Consider the following 15573-nt stretch of genomic DNA (forward strand, 5'->3'; position numbering starts at 1 on the left):
CGTTTATGCGAAACAGCAAGGTCGCGTAACATCAAAAACCGTGTACTTATCGGTTCCAAACCTGAGATAAGTACGTGGATGTTCTTCACCTCGCGTACCTTATTAGCAGTCCGCGGATCTTTGCAACCATTGCAGCCCGCATTATTAACCGAGCCCGCAAGTAGAGCAAGGGATGCGCAGAAAACTACGCAGTACGTTTCTCCGTTCTGACGGTCTGGAATTGGGCTGATGGGGTCTGGAAAGGAGTTACATGGCTGACCGAGTGGACCTGGGATGGAGTTACTTGGCTAACAGAAATGATCTGGAATGGACTTAGATGGATTGGAAGACTGTTCTTCCTGGCAAATATGTAACCATTTACAGAGACCCAGGGGCTGCTAGTCGGGACGATGTGATATTCCCGGGCGAAAGTTTACTTCAAGAGCGGGAGAGCCCCTGGGCACTTACTCTTACCGAACCAGTCCCACAAGTGTTTGAATTCCGTCCCGCTGATTGGCCACAAGAATATTGTTTCTGGCCAATCAGCGAGGTCCAGCCGGGCGACTCTGTCGCCCTCTTACACGACGTGGTATTCTTCATCGATTGTCGTGGTTGCTTGGCCTGTACAACGGGAAGATTTCCATGGAGAGTTTCAGAAAGAAGATTCAACGAAGCCGAAGAAATCGCAAGTCGTAACATGGGTGCTAGGAAACAAGACTCTTCGATCATTTTTCACGGCGGACTTATCGAAGGTTTATCGTAAATTTTTATAGCTAATCTACACGATTTCTACGCTGTTGTTTTTGGTAGCACGCGAAGCTAGTCGGGTACACAACGTTACTTATTTCTTCCCGATCATTGAACGACTTCTGAAACTTTCCACGACGTGCAAATCTCCGTTGCATGGGCGACACAGCTATGTCGATCGAACGTGGGGTCGATCGGCCAACTGCAGTAAACGCACCTTCTTGCTTTCGTACCAAACCAAAAATCCTTTACCAATCTAATGTTCAGTGTAAATTCGAGGAAGACCTCCCAGAAGCGGCTTGACAAGCTTTCTTTTAGGGTTGAAGCTTGTCATGGTTTCCTGTGGCCGATTTGAAAGCAGAGCAAAGACATTAATTCAGAAAATTGCGGCGAGAAGAGATGCTTTTGGGCAATTACCGACGGGTTACCGAAAGAGTTTAGCCTGTTGCCTGGAATATTGAATTCCTCTAATGCTTATAAAAGCTTATGAATTCCTCGTTAAATCCGTTGGTTGTTGTTTGTATTTCGCCTCGTATACAGGGGTAGATCAATATTTTTCAAGGGAGATGGAATGGATGTAGAATCAGTGGCGCATATTTCCCAAAATGTTTCAATTGGAAGTTGGAACCCTATTAAAAACTGTTACACCACAAATACGAGCAATACTACAAAGAAATTAGAATGAAGTGCCTTTCCTTCATCTCACAATCTATTTCAATTTTTTTTTTTTTTTTTTTTTTTTGCCTACTCAAGAGGGGGGGGGGGGGGGCTGGGGTTGGCTAGCGACCCAACCCAACCCCCGCTAAATCTGCCCCTGTTATATCAATTGTCGAGGACCAGGCGAAGTACCTCAGGTCACTAAAATTAGTGACAAAGAAATATTGGATGGAAAGCTGACAGACACATCGCAATAATGTTTTTCCCCTTTTTATTTATAACTACAAGACTGGTTAAGTGAGCATTGAATGTGGCTTGTTAAAAGGGTACTTAAGGTTTCGCATGAAAATGTTACATCAATCCTGTAACTCACAGACCAAGTTATTGCATTGAATCTTGTCTTGTCAGCTCTGAGGGCACAGAATTTCCCACGAAAGTATTAACAAGGACTCCTACAAGAAGAAAACGAAATAAACAAAGTTATTGAAAACCAGCCGATTTTTGCGTGGATTTTGACCATTTAGGCTGGTAGTTCGGAAGCTGGGGAGGGGAAATAACCCCGATTTCATTTCGATGTTCCGCCTGATGAGTTACACAATTTTTCTTTTAACATTTTTCTCTGGACAAAGCTGAACTGCACAAGAGCTTTAGACCAGCATGTAAGAAGTATGTTAGTGATGATGAGCCCTCAGAACCTGGAGAAGGGTCCAGTGCAATTAAAATAACGCATTTTAGTTTCCGTCTTCTTGTCTCTTACAACAGCGAACAAATAAGGGGTAAAGTAACACATTGTCACGGAAGTTGAAACAAAACATACAAGCATGTGCCTCCTCCATTTCTTCTTCCAAACCCGCACCACAGCGATATTTAAATATGACATTTGTAGCCAAAACGAGAACGAATTGAAAACGAAATCAATGCTTAGAGCGATGGAAACGCGAACAAAAAAATCAGCAATCAGATGCATGTCGGTAAAGGACAGACTGTTGTTGTTGTACATGAAGCTATACAGCTGGATGGCGCCAACCGCTACTATCAAAGCAGTTGATTCTCCGAGAATCATCTGAATGCTCATGTCTGCAATAAGGCGCATGCTTCTGGGAGTGCGAAATTTATCAGCGCTCAACATTGCCTCTGCGTCCGTGTCGCGTTTAAACTTCTTGTAAATAAAGTACCACAAATAATCTCGCACAACAATAGATAACCTCTCTAATAAGTCCACAGCGCCATGTACGAAGCTCGGAAAAATGAACAAACGAAGACTTGTGAGCTCTGCTTGCACGACGCGGAAAACGATAGCGAATGTGATGTACAGAACGGTTAAGAGCACGTGAGAGTCACCAGGGTGAATGAAATTGATTCTCTGTGCCGTCAAACGTAGTATGACCTTTGGTATAGCCGAAACAAGAGGCAGTGCACCAGCTATTATTGCCCTATAAGTTTCGTTCTGCACACGGCCATACAATGGAATCAGGCCATGAACGAGACCAAAAGAAATCGGGATCCCAAAAGCAAATTGGGCTGCAAGTATCGTGGAGACCTTGATAGTCTTCTTGACTATCCTGGATCTTTCAGTTTCGGTATTGTTAGCAATTTCTCTTCCGACAAGTATAGAATTCATTAGGGTTATGATTAGAAATAAAGCATTCAGAGGAAACGACATCCAGGGCTGCTGGTATATTCCATAAACTTGGAGGTAAAGTCTGTAACACGTGTCAAAAAATGCACCCAGTAGATTGAGAGTCAACAAATTGAGTTTCCGTACTAAGGCCCAGTCAAACATTGTGATTACAGCAAGAAATGACCACAGTTGTACCACATATCCTTCTGCAGTATCGGCTGTGACAATGATGGCTTGAATCTTAGGCGGAAGCGAGTTCCAATGTCCGTGAAACTTTCTGTCGTAGCAAAGATCGACAGAATTGAAATCTAAAACCAAAATGAAAATAGCAAGCGTGCCGAGAATCAAGCCTCCAAGAATTTGAATACGGAAGACATCTTTCACGGCTTTCCAAAGGGACATTCCCCATTTTGACGGTCGAGATCTTTTCCAGCCCATTTTGCTGTCTTCCCCTGGTGGTGCATCGTACTCCTGAAAAATCGTATCATTGTCGTCGAACTTTCTAAAAGCCTCTAGAGGATCCTGGCGTTGTATCAACGGGGCATCTTCAAGAACTCCTTGTCCCTGGTAAGATTGAATCACTCCGGCGGTGAATGTTTCCGTGACATAGGCAAATAGGCCCTCGAGAGTAAACGACGGCATGGATTATCAAAACAGTGAACTCAGCAAATCTCGAAAAGAAACGATGCAGGAAAGGCTTGAGTCGAGTTCAATCTTTCCGGTGCACTGAAACTACAGTAATGCGATAAGCTTTCCCTTTAAGCTTTTCTTTTCCTTGGCCAGCGGTTTTGACAGGGGCAGTTAAGTGTGTCACTCCGGTCACTCGGCGTGATGCAAATCCGACTGTTACTCTACTCACGTGAAGGTCAGTCGCTGTTTATTTGTCACATTAGAACATTCAGATACGTCCCCTAAAAAAAGCTATTTACTAACTAAAAAAAAAACTATTTACATTATCAATGATAGCGAATTAAAAGACTAATCTCACGGTGTTAATCGCAGCTACACTGAAATTCGTGTGTTCGACGGAAAGGCCTGTCACGAATCAAGACAATTCAGCCAAGCAGTCCCTGTTTTTTTTTTTTTTTTTTGTCACATTAGAACATTCAGATAAGGCCCAGTGCATACTACTACGGTGGCCGAGGGTGGCCATCAAAAGTTACAATTCAGAATCAAAAGTCGATCATGTTTAAAGGTTAAAATTCCAATTCAAAAGTGGTAATTCACTAACGAAATTCGATTTCAAAATTTGAGATTGAATTGCAGGAGTCGATTTTACAAAGTAAACAAGACGCATGGCTGTGTCAACTCGGGCTTTCAAAATCGCACATCTGGAGTTATCTTTAGGGGACTGCCATATTGCGATTGTCTCTGCTGTCACGCAATTTCGTTATTGCTAGTCATGAATAATTCTACTTGTGTTTATTTTTGTCTGCTGAGTGTAATGAATGTTGTTGTGGTACTAGAAAACAATCAAAATAATATATTACCATATAGGAGTAGGTTCCTACAAATGCCAAAGGTTGAAATTCAAGGACTTTTCAATTACTTTGAAGGCCAAGTTTTAGATAATTGAAGGACCGCTTTTGGAATGGTTTGTATAAGCAGTTTTATAATTGTTTAATATTATTTCTCAGCTTTTCCATGAAAGTACTGTAATTTTCAACTTGAAAATTGCTTAAGGAAAAGCATTGCTAAAATCAAGCCCTAGTCCTCAAATTGAAGTACTTTCAAGGCCTTGAATTTTTTTAATTTTTAAATTCAAGCATCTTCAAGGACTTTCAAGGCTTTTACAAACCCTGAGTAGGTAATGTATTTGCCTTAAATTGCAAGAAGGTAATTTTTTATCTATTACTGGTGTTGAGTCATAGTTTGTTGCTGAATGTTGACCCAAGGGGAGTTGTCAGAAATCAGTAGATTAAAGCAATAGTACTGTTCAATAGTTCATAATTATTGTTTTTAATAGAAAAATCCCTGAAACCACTGCAACATTATATAGCTAGAGTGAGTGCTCTTGGCAGAGCATAAATTTTGGGAATTATGTATAACAAAACTGTAACAAAACGATGGAAATGTCTCAATATTTGGTATCAATGCTGTGTTGTTTTCCTGTGTATTGACCGGAAACAACGACAAATAAGTCTAACGGAGGAACAATTCACAAGTTATAACATGAGGTTCAATGTTCTTTGTTCAGTTTCTTGGATGATCTGTTCTTGTTTATATTTTGATTAACATTTTTGCAGTTACAGAATGTAACCCAAGTAAAACAAAAGTACACCAATACTGGTATATATTGTCATTGTCGCCAAGGGAAACTGTTCATGTTGGCGGTGATTTGTCTCTTCATTCGATCTTGTTCTTTTGTAGGATGACAGATAGTACTGTGAAATTGTCGTCATATTCGTCCGCAAAGTTGTCAATGAAGAGTAATTTCTCGGCTAGAGCATTCTCGTCAAAATGAAGAACATCTTCGTTTATCAGTTCTTTAAGAAGTTCATCATTCATTTTTAATGTCAGTGAATCTTGCTTGTCATTTAAAACTTCAATGGTAGCCGATACACCAAGCACAACTTACATTGAACTTTCTGGTTTCACAGGCATGACTCTTAAAAAGGGTATTATTTTGAACTTTATCAATTTTAACCCCTTTCAACTCAAATATATCATTGTTATGTATACTCTGAAAATAATGTACTAAGCTATTCGGTGATGATACTTCAAGCAGCACACATGTACGTTGAGGATGGCTTCTACCATAAATATCCCTTACATGAGAAACAAATATTTTCAAGCCCATATTGCCATTACAATAGATAGCCACTGCAGTACAGCCTATTGTCAAGACATAATTGTTGAAATTTTCGGATATAAGTGATTGAAAGGTTCTATCTAAGGAGGTACAGTACTGATATCCTTCTATGGTAGCTTCTTGATGAATAGTACCAGTGTAGGTTTCACTGTATTGAAGTTCATAGTCAGTCTCGAACACATTTTAAAGTGTGGGTAATTCGGTCTGCATTAAAAATGATTGTGTGGTTAACTGAGACAAACTTGAAGACAACTGATTTCCAATATTCATTATTGACACCAGATCATTAGCAGAATTGATTCCTTGTTTGTTATTGTAAATCAAAGAGCATAAACTCATTGCAACACGTTGTCCTGAACTTTGTCCAAATACCAACTCATTAGCTTGGCTATATGGTGCCGTTATTGTTTTGCTAGGGTCAATGTACATTGGAGTATGACCAGGGTTTTTCTCTATACCTGAACTCAGTTGAAATTTACAATAGTTTGATACGTGTGTCTGACTCTTATAAAGACACATGGGTCTATTACAAGAAAACATTGATAAATACCGGCTTGCTCTATACTTAAATTTAATTATCCTTTGATATACCCTCACAGAGCAATTCAACAAATACTTCTTCTCATGTTGTGCAACTTAATTTAATCTTACCCTCCTCGTATGAAGCTTACAAACATTCTTTGTAACTCTTCTAACCTTCGCATAGCGACGTAGCCAAGAGGACTTAGGTATGCTTAGACGAATACGCTCATAAACAAATTCCTTCAGTCTCCAGCCCTTTCTTCTGAGACGTTTCAGAGTAGCTTCTGGTATTCTACTGGGTTCTCGATCACGTCTAAATACACGGTTGTGTTATATGTAAACATAATATGAGATAGCTCGTTTTATATAACTGGTTTCGCTTGATATTTCTCGATAGAAGGTTCACTCGTAAAGGATCGCTCGTAAATTGATCTCTTGTAAAGTTCGCGGACCGACCCGTTCCCAAAACGCTCCACAAGTTTTAGTGTGGGTCTACCGCGAACGGTGTGTGACTTTGTATGTACATTGAGCGTAATAGCCATCGAATTTCTTTCGCTTTCATCAAGCGAAAGCGAGGAATTTTCCACGAAGGCGGCCGTTGCTTTAAACCATGCTCTCTAGGGTTCATTCTGCGCATGCGCGTAATAATAATAATAATAATAATAATAATAATAATAATAATAATAATAATAGATCTTTCAACAGGGAGCCCACTTCACATACATGTGGTTTTCAGTGGGGCCCTGCAAAAATAAAATTGCAAAAGCTAAAGAAATACTAGTAGTAGTACACTTCACGCATGCGCTGTAGCTGAACTGCGTTTTGTGACTGAACGCAAAAAAAAAAAAAAAAAAAAAAAAACGGAGCCGAATTTATACCTCGGGCGTTTACTTCGGAAAGCCCGAGTAAAAAGTCGAACTGACAAATGAGAAAAAGAGTTTTCATAATACAATCAACAATCAATCAACAACTTTATTGACGTGTCTAAGGTAAAATAGCTGACGGTAAAACCCTCTAGTAATATTGGGAACACCTAAACGTAAAGATTAAGGAACTATATTTACAGCATTAAAACTTGAAAATTAAAGTTAAGGATATATTTACAACTATTAAACATTAAAATATAAAAGTTGGGGTCTACATACAACATTATTTTGGATGAGCCAGGACTAACGTAATCATAACTAGCCTTTTCGTGGACGTTTTTACATTCAACACTTAAAAATCATAAAATTCATTTATTACATAGAGAGCAACATTTTTAGCAGTCGTCAGCCAGTAGCGACTTTAGCTCAGATTTACGTAAGTGGTTGTTGAAAGTGTGAATTGAGGGAAGATTTGTGAGTTTTTCTGGCAGCAGTTTCCAAATTTTCGGACCTAGGAGAATGTTTCCCATAAGTGACGAATGTTTCCCATAAGTGACGGAGTTGAATCTGGGTATATTCAAAAGCAGTAGTCGCTCTTTAAACCCCCTCCCCCCCCTACCGCAACCTGTCCCACGAGGTGGAAGACGCGTGTGGTAAAAAGCCTAATTATTGCAAATGCTCTTGAGAAATTAAGCCATCAAGTGAGACTGATTTCAAACGAATTTCTTGAATGCGGAGCAACGACCAGGCTGTGAATTCGTCGTTGTAGTCGCCTGCTTACTGAAGTCAGACCTTTATGACGCAAATACACATCAAAGTGCTCTATGCGCAAACCCGTAGATTTCCCAGTGAATGCTAACCTTTGCGTGAAATGAAATTACTCTTTTCATTAAAAAAAAAATAGGTCCGCATTACGGACATGAGTGGCTTGCGGGTTATTTTAGTTCATATACGAGTTACTTTATTGATTTCTGGCAATACTCGTTCCAACAGATGCACTTCATGAACTGGATCGCTCCGACGGATTAACACACTTTTAGCCTGCGAGTAGGCACTTGATTCGCGGACCAAGGCTTCATTTTTATTTCTGTGAAGAGCTTGCTAGCTGGCTAACACACTCTTTATTGAGCCACTTTACTTCGTAAACTTCTCATCACCTAATAGGTTGCCCATCATGTTTTCCTTGTCGCCTGAAGACGAAAGTTAGTCTGTTTACTCGAGTCAGCGCTGCTAGATTGAGTGCGCGGTTGTTTGGACGACTAATCACAATAGTCTGTGAATAAGGTCAAAGCGACTCTGCTCGTGGGGAGAAATCGAAGATTTTTATGAATTACAAACACACAACATGTAAGCCATCGGATGCGATTCGATTATGCGAAACAGCAAGGTCACGTAACATCAAAAACCGTGTATTTATAAGGTAAAATAAGTACATTGGTGTTCTTCACGAAAAAAGAGTTAAACAAGAAAAGAAAAGGACCAGTGGCTTAAGAAAAAAAAAATAATAATAATAAAGGAAAAAAATAAAGCCGACGGATCCTGGAATCGAACTCGAGCCCACTAGATTGGAACATGAGTGCTGCCCATTGTAACACGTAAGAAACCTTGATCTAAGGGGAAAAATCACAATGCACTTCAGCCTTATCTCAAATTGGCCAGTAAATATGCGAATAGACCGCTTTCATATTCTCGGTATCGGACTGGAACTAGCTTGGAACTGAGGCTAATGGGGGGAGTGTTTTCAAATGCAAATGGCATTAATCTCTTTTTAATGATATTCCCCTGCTAGAGCCTCCATTACAGGCTAGTTCCAGTCCAATACCGAGAATACGAAAATGGTCTAATATTAGCTGACCAGTATGCGATGCGACATATATAATAATTGAGGATATTAAACGAACTCGAGATGTTTTATTTTTATTCTCTCATTCACGTTAATGTGCCCATAACGTCACAATTTTTATTTTCTCATCTGATTCTATATATCACTCAATGAAAACGTTCAAATTTGCCGCTATTTTGGTCCACCATTCGCCCCAGTCTTCCCTCGGATTGGAATGAGTTGTGACGTAGATTAAGGAACACGCGACTTCAGGCTCGACTCATTTCGCTGTTTTCTAGGCGTTTCTCTAACTCTTCCTCTAAGTTTTGTTTTTTGTCTTGTCCCTTACGTTAATTTTCTAGCCATTCTTCTCTTCCAGCGGTTCTCGGCGTATGGCTCGAGCGAATCGTCTTCGCGTTCATAGTTTCGTCCGCGCGCTTTCCTTTCTGCGGCCTCCACGTCTACATTTTCAAATTCATCTTGACCGTATTCCGCGGCGTTATTGCTATCTGTACCGGTTAACTCTTCATCCATGACAAACAATTCTGTATTGTTGCTCCTACGTTGTATTTCTATTGACTTAGGGTTCCTGAACCTACGTCACAAGCTTCAGTCACGTGGCCAATTATGAGCATGTAGATCTTGTGATCAGCGGCACGGGTCGACCGCAAGAAAATAGGATTTTCAGGCTTTTAAAAATTCATAAAAAAATCGCGTTTTATCCAAATCGAATTTTTTTTTTGCAGAAGTTCATTGTGTGAAATATAGGATCAGATGAGAAAATAAAAAGTTTTGACGTTATGGGCACTTAAACAATGTCAACATTGGAGTTATTCGTTGTTACCCGTTTTTCTGCCGGTGCCATGCTTTGTCTTGTCTGTCGTTTTTGTTTATTTACACCTGTTCTGTCTGCTTGCCTGATCCCTCAGTGAACGATGGCGTGTATACTCTGTTATTTTGGGTTAATATTCTGTTTCGTGACTTCCGACGCTTTCTACGATAGTTCTTCGTTCTCTTTAACTGGGGACTTTCGTCAATTTGCGGCGGGGAAGTTTAAAAGTATATTGACAGATTCTTGCAGCAGTGGCCGTATCAGGCATCAACAAATCGAAAAAGGACCCGGGCGAAGCGAAAAGATAATGAAACAGCTTGTCGAAGTCGTGTCGCGGAAAACGAACAAGACAGAAGAAATGAACTCGATTCCACAACATAATTTTGTCACCAAACTCACCAATAGCACCATTTCATCTGAGGCCCCTGACGATGATAAAGCTACTGAAGAAGATTATGAACTAAACTTGTTACCCAACACTTCTGAAAGTGGAGCTGTATGCCTCGACGGTACCCCTCCTGGTTATTATTTCCACAATGGAAGTGGCAAAGGGAAGTCTAATTGGATCATATTTTTTCAGGGGGGTGCGTGGTGTCATGACCCTGATACTTGCTATCAAAGACGTAGCACCGCGCTAGGGTCGTCTGCGTGTTTTCGTCGCCATCTTCGTCTTGAAGGATTGCTTTCAAACCAAGTGAAATACAACCCTGACTTTTACAACTGGACGAAAGTGTTTGTGCCATATTGTGATGGCGCTTCGTTCACTGGAAATCGCGAGAAGCCGTTAAAAGTTAAAAACAAGCTGCTTTATTTCCGAGGCAGACGAATACTTGATGCCTTATTAGATGAGTTGCTCCGAAGAAGTATCGACAAGGCCTCCGAGATCATATTGAGCGGTCGGTCAGCTGGCGCCCTCTCTGCGATTATACACGCCGATTATATCCGAACGCGTTTTAGTCGCGCAGCGAACGCGTCCTTCCGCGTACTTGCAGATGCGGGATTCTTTGTGGACGCGCCCTCGTTGAATGGCACTGAAATAATACGATCTGCTTTTCAGCAGCTATACACTTTACATAATTCGTCATTGAATCAAGCTTGTTTAGGTGCACAAGAGCGTAAACAAGAGTGGCGCTGTCTTTTTCCGCAGTACTCCGTCCCCTTCGTCAATTTACCAATATTTTTGGTAAACTCGTTGTACGATCTATGGCAGATAGCCTACTTGTCTAATATTCCTTGCGTCTTAAATGTAAAGACTTGTAATTCAACAGAGTTGTCTCAAATCATGAAATTTCGTGAGAAGACATTGCGTGCATTGCGCTCCGTTTTTGACTCGAAAAAGACCGCCGTTTTTGCAGATGCCTGTCTTGTTCACACCCAGTGTGTTATGAATGCGTTATGGACGCGAATTGAAGTACAAAATGTTACAATTTCCCAAGCATTTACTCACTGGTACCGTGGAGATGAACAGGAACGATTTAGAATTGATGGTCACTATCCTTGTAACCTTACATGTCCGAAGCACTATCGGATATAACGCTAGGCAATATTAAGGGTTTATCTCACTGTAAAAACCGGTGACGTTTTTCATTGTCTTGGAACAATAATTTTTGTGCTCTATATTAAAGTAAATTGCTTGAGGCCTAACTCGAGACTGATTGAACACAAACGAAAGTCGAGAAGTGCGGGTGATGCCAACAATCTCATTGACGAACATCCGAGTCATTACCTTGTAAATAAAAGAAAATTTACAGGGACTCTGCCCAATGGTTGACATATGTTACATACTGTCTCCAACGACAGACTCTGGGAAGCTGTTATACCAACTTAGCACAAACGTCTTTCAACACCTTACAAACGACTTATTTACGACTCTAAAATAAAATAAAAAAAAAAACCAACGGACACGCCTCATGCAAACAGAAGAACTCAATTTGACCAGCAACACACCAATCTAGACTTTAACTAGAACTAACCAATCACTATTGACAAAACTTTCACGTGTCTTACAGCCAATACGATCACTGATAAACTGACCTACATGTATCAGTTTCAACGAACCAGACTTGTAACACTATCGACTGACTGACTGACAGACAGGCATAAAGACAGACAGACAGACACTTTTCTCTTGACTCGGAAGATGACTTCTGCTCAGGTTGTCCTCTGAATTGTCAGCCACTAACAACAGTTCTTTTTAAATCTTTCTCAAAATCATTGATAATTCATTAAGTGTAAACAAAGGAAATTATGGCCGTGACGGTGTTTGGATATCTGATCTTAATTAGCATATATTTTGACGATTTCTCCATTTCTTCCTTAGTTTTAGTTTCTACTGAAAAGATATATCAAAAACTCAGGACAATGTTTGACCACATTTCCAAACACCTCGAAGTTTGTCAAAAATACTTCGCTACCCGTCGTATTTTCGACTTTCGTCTAAGTATTTGGAAATGCGGTAAAACACGGTCTCTTGTGTTTGATATATTACATCCACAGCAGGATGATCACATCAGACGACCTACTGCTCGATATTTTTCTAAGTTCTTTTTTCTTTCTTTCTTTTTTCTTTCTTTGTTTTAAAACATTGCTCGGTTTTCGCCAAAACGCTGTAGTTATGAAATTTTAACTACCTGGTCATTGACTTTACCTTCCTTATTAACCTGGCAAGAAGTCTGTTTTGGATAATTATAGACCCAAAGAAGTACAAATTCTGCCATGCAGATTGTCCGGGCAATAACACGTTCATTATATGGCACAAAAGCATTGGAAATGGCTTCCTTTTTTCATAAACTTAAACAATCGAATTGCACACTTAAATGACATTTTCTATTGATCGAACTCATTTTACTTATAAATTATCACATAATTTTTCTTGTGCAACGACTGAGCCCTTGTAAATTTTTCAAAGACCGCAGATTACCTGAATTTGCTTAGCCCTCGAAAAACGTTCTCGTGCTTGTTGATTCTAACCTGCACTCAAGATCATGTTATTACCTTGACCTAATTGTTATCGAAGTTGTCAGTCACTTTTGGCAGCTTTGGTAACACCTGCTTCGTAGTACAGGTGTTTTTGTGTCCTTTAATTTATCTCAAATAACACCTTACCTGCGTCTCGATTATCTGCCACAATCGTTAAACGATGAACTGCCTTGTTTGTTTCTTGGCATTGATGCTCTATGCCTTTCATTCCAGGGCGCTTCCCAGCCATATCCCTTCATGTCCCGCGGCGAGGAATTTCAGGCAGTTGGCTGCCGGGAATGTTAAAAACATATCGACAGAATTTTGTCACAACGATCGTCACAACAAAAAAGAAACACGCCGTGAACAGAGCCACAACACAAAACAAAAGGTCAGAAAGGTCCCAAAAATAACGGCCAGGATTAAGGAAGATATCGTCTCGTCGCTGGAAAAACTTTTCGCTACCAATAGAATAACTTTTTCTAATGAGGGAGTTTATGAACTATATCTGTTGCCCAACTCTTCTGCAAATGGAGCAGTATGCCTCGACGGTTCCCCTCCTGGATTTTATTTGCGCAATGGAACCAGCTTGGAAAAATCTAAGTGGATTATATTTTTTCAGGGGGGTGCATGGTGCTACGACGAGGACTCTTGCTATCAACGCAGCTACACGGCGCTTGGTTCGTCCACATGTTTGCGTGGGTATCTTCCCGCTGAGGAAAATGGAGGTTTGCTTTCAAGCCAAGTCAAATACAACCCTGAATTTTACAACTGGAGTTCAGTGTTTGTCCCGTACTGTGATGGAGCGTCTTTCACTGGGGATCGCGAGAAGCCGTTAGAGTTCAACGATAAGCCTCTTTATTTCCGAGGCCGACGAATACTTGATGCTCTCTTAGACGAGTTGCTCCGAAGAGGTATCGACAAAGCTTCCGAGATCATATTGAGCGGTTCATCAGCTGGTGCTCTTACCGCAATGGTACATTCCGATTATATCCGAACGCGGGTTCGTCGCGCATCAAACGCTTCTGTCCGTGTGCTTGCAGATGCGGGGTTTTTCTTAGACGAGCCGTCATTTGATGGCAGTGAAACAATGCGGTATATTTTTCAACAGACGTACACTTTGCACAACTCATCTGCGGGGCTAAATCACAAATGCTTACACGCGCAAAAGCGAAAAAGAAAATATCGGTGCTTTTTTCCACAGTACTCTCTCCCCTTCGTTGCCACGCCAGTCTTTCTAGTAAACTCGTTATACGATTCTTGGCAAATAGGCAGCTTATCTAATATTTCCTGTATCTGCGATTTTGATACTTGCAGTTCTGCAGAGAAGTCTTTCATAGAGAAGTTTCGTAAGAAAACCTTGAGCGCTTTGCGTTCGGTATTTGACTTGAAGGAAATAGCAGTCTTTGCAGACGCTTGCCTTGTTCACAGCCAGTGCCCTATTAACGACTTCTGGACGAAGGTTCAAGTGGGTAACGCCACGATTGCTCAAGCGTTTGTTGACTGGTACCGTGGACAGGTCGAGGACAGATTTAAAATTGATGACCCCTATCCCTCTAACCTTACATGTTAGAAGATCGCCATGCATACCAAGAGGAAACTGTATAAAGTTAATCGTTCAAATTGCTGATTTTTACTGGTCGTGTGATCAAACCTAAAAATCGGAACCATTCAATAAATAAAGTCAAGAATCTTGGATATGATAGATGATTGGTTTATAAACAATCTCACCAAGTGTTAGGTCTGTGCTGTTTTCCATTCGCGCGTTTTCCGGAGAAGTGTTTAAGCCAAATTTATAGAGCTTTGTATGGTGACGACCTGTTGGTGCTCCTCGGAGGCGCACAAACATGGCTGCCTTAAAGTAACAGAAACATCGTCATTGAGCTTTTGTAACGACACAAAAACTTATCACTTTAGAGCTCCGATACGTTGGAATAAATACTTCTTCTGGTGCAACAACTCTTCAGTTAACTCATATTTTATTCCACGCGACGGCCTTCTCATGCCGCTATTTTAATGTCACGCAACGCAAATGCTTGGAAATTCAAACGTGCTCTACTACAAAACGAGGAACCCTGTCGAACTAAAACGTTGTAAAACGTCGAGTTCCTAAAGAGTCTTAAATCTGATAAGACTAAAACCTCAGAAGGAAAGGTATTTTTTTTCTTAATTTTGGAATATGACTACGTCACATGAAAACCAGCAATTATATCATGTTGGTTTCGCTAGTTGAAGTAATCAACTTGATTAGCAGAAGTAGAAATTTTATGTAGCCACATATCGCATATTTGCAAAGCGTCGTTGTGTTCACTTTGCTAACTTTGCGCTAAGAGAAAACTTGTGCTTGTAACCTGACTCAATGTAATGATTAATAAAGATTTTGTCACTTCCGTTGCTGTAGTTGCTGTGTCGTAGCTTAGTTTCAAGCAGTGTGAATCGAACTGTAACGTGGTTTTTCCATCGCTGGTTTGATGTAACGATTAAATAAATACATGGGTGAGTTGAAAAACAAAACAAGTCCAAACAATACGAATTGTTTCGTTCTTTCGTTCAAGCCATTGTTTTTCCTCGTGATAAATTGGGGCCTTCAGCCGAGGCTGAGCTTAAGCAAAAGAGATCGTCTTTAGAGATTTGCATCGTATGACGTTGGCTTGAAATGTCAGTAGTTACCAATTTCTTTGCTCGCGGCTCGAAATGTATAATATTCAAAATACCGGGCAGGCCTGTGAAACAGCACAGGTTATCGACTTTATATTA

General features: G+C 40.5%; 3 protein-coding genes across 3 annotated transcripts in view; 2 read left to right on the forward strand and 1 right to left on the reverse strand.

The window, feature by feature from the left end:
- LOC145460423 (uncharacterized) overlaps nucleotides 1-15573 on the forward strand; it is a 35761-nt gene that overhangs the window by 16235 nt on the left and 3953 nt on the right. The window lies entirely within an intron of this gene.
- Nucleotides 1561-4064, reverse strand: LOC145460432 (uncharacterized). Its single transcript, XM_081445254.1, has one exon. It carries the CDS (start codon nucleotides 3644-3646, stop codon nucleotides 2072-2074), a length of 1575 nt encoding a protein of 524 aa, XP_081301380.1. The 5' UTR covers nucleotides 3647-4064; the 3' UTR covers nucleotides 1561-2071.
- Nucleotides 9040-12331, forward strand: LOC145460433 (uncharacterized). The gene has a single exon (XM_081445255.1). It carries the CDS (start codon nucleotides 9962-9964, stop codon nucleotides 11390-11392), a length of 1431 nt encoding a protein of 476 aa, XP_081301381.1. The 5' UTR covers nucleotides 9040-9961; the 3' UTR covers nucleotides 11393-12331.

The sequence above is a fragment of the Orbicella franksi genome, chromosome 11 (genome assembly GCF_964199315.1).
Source record: "Orbicella franksi chromosome 11, jaOrbFran1.1, whole genome shotgun sequence".
Classification (NCBI taxonomy): domain Eukaryota; kingdom Metazoa; phylum Cnidaria; class Anthozoa; order Scleractinia; family Merulinidae; genus Orbicella; species Orbicella franksi.

What these genes read in the sequence shown, in the direction of transcription:
- LOC145460432 (XM_081445254.1), bottom strand. Translation starts at nt 3,646, where the DNA reads ATGCCGTCGTTTACTCTCGAGGGCCTATTTGCCTATGTCACGGAAACA.
- LOC145460433 (XM_081445255.1), top strand. Translation starts at nt 9,962, where the DNA reads ATGGCGTGTATACTCTGTTATTTTGGGTTAATATTCTGTTTCGTGACT.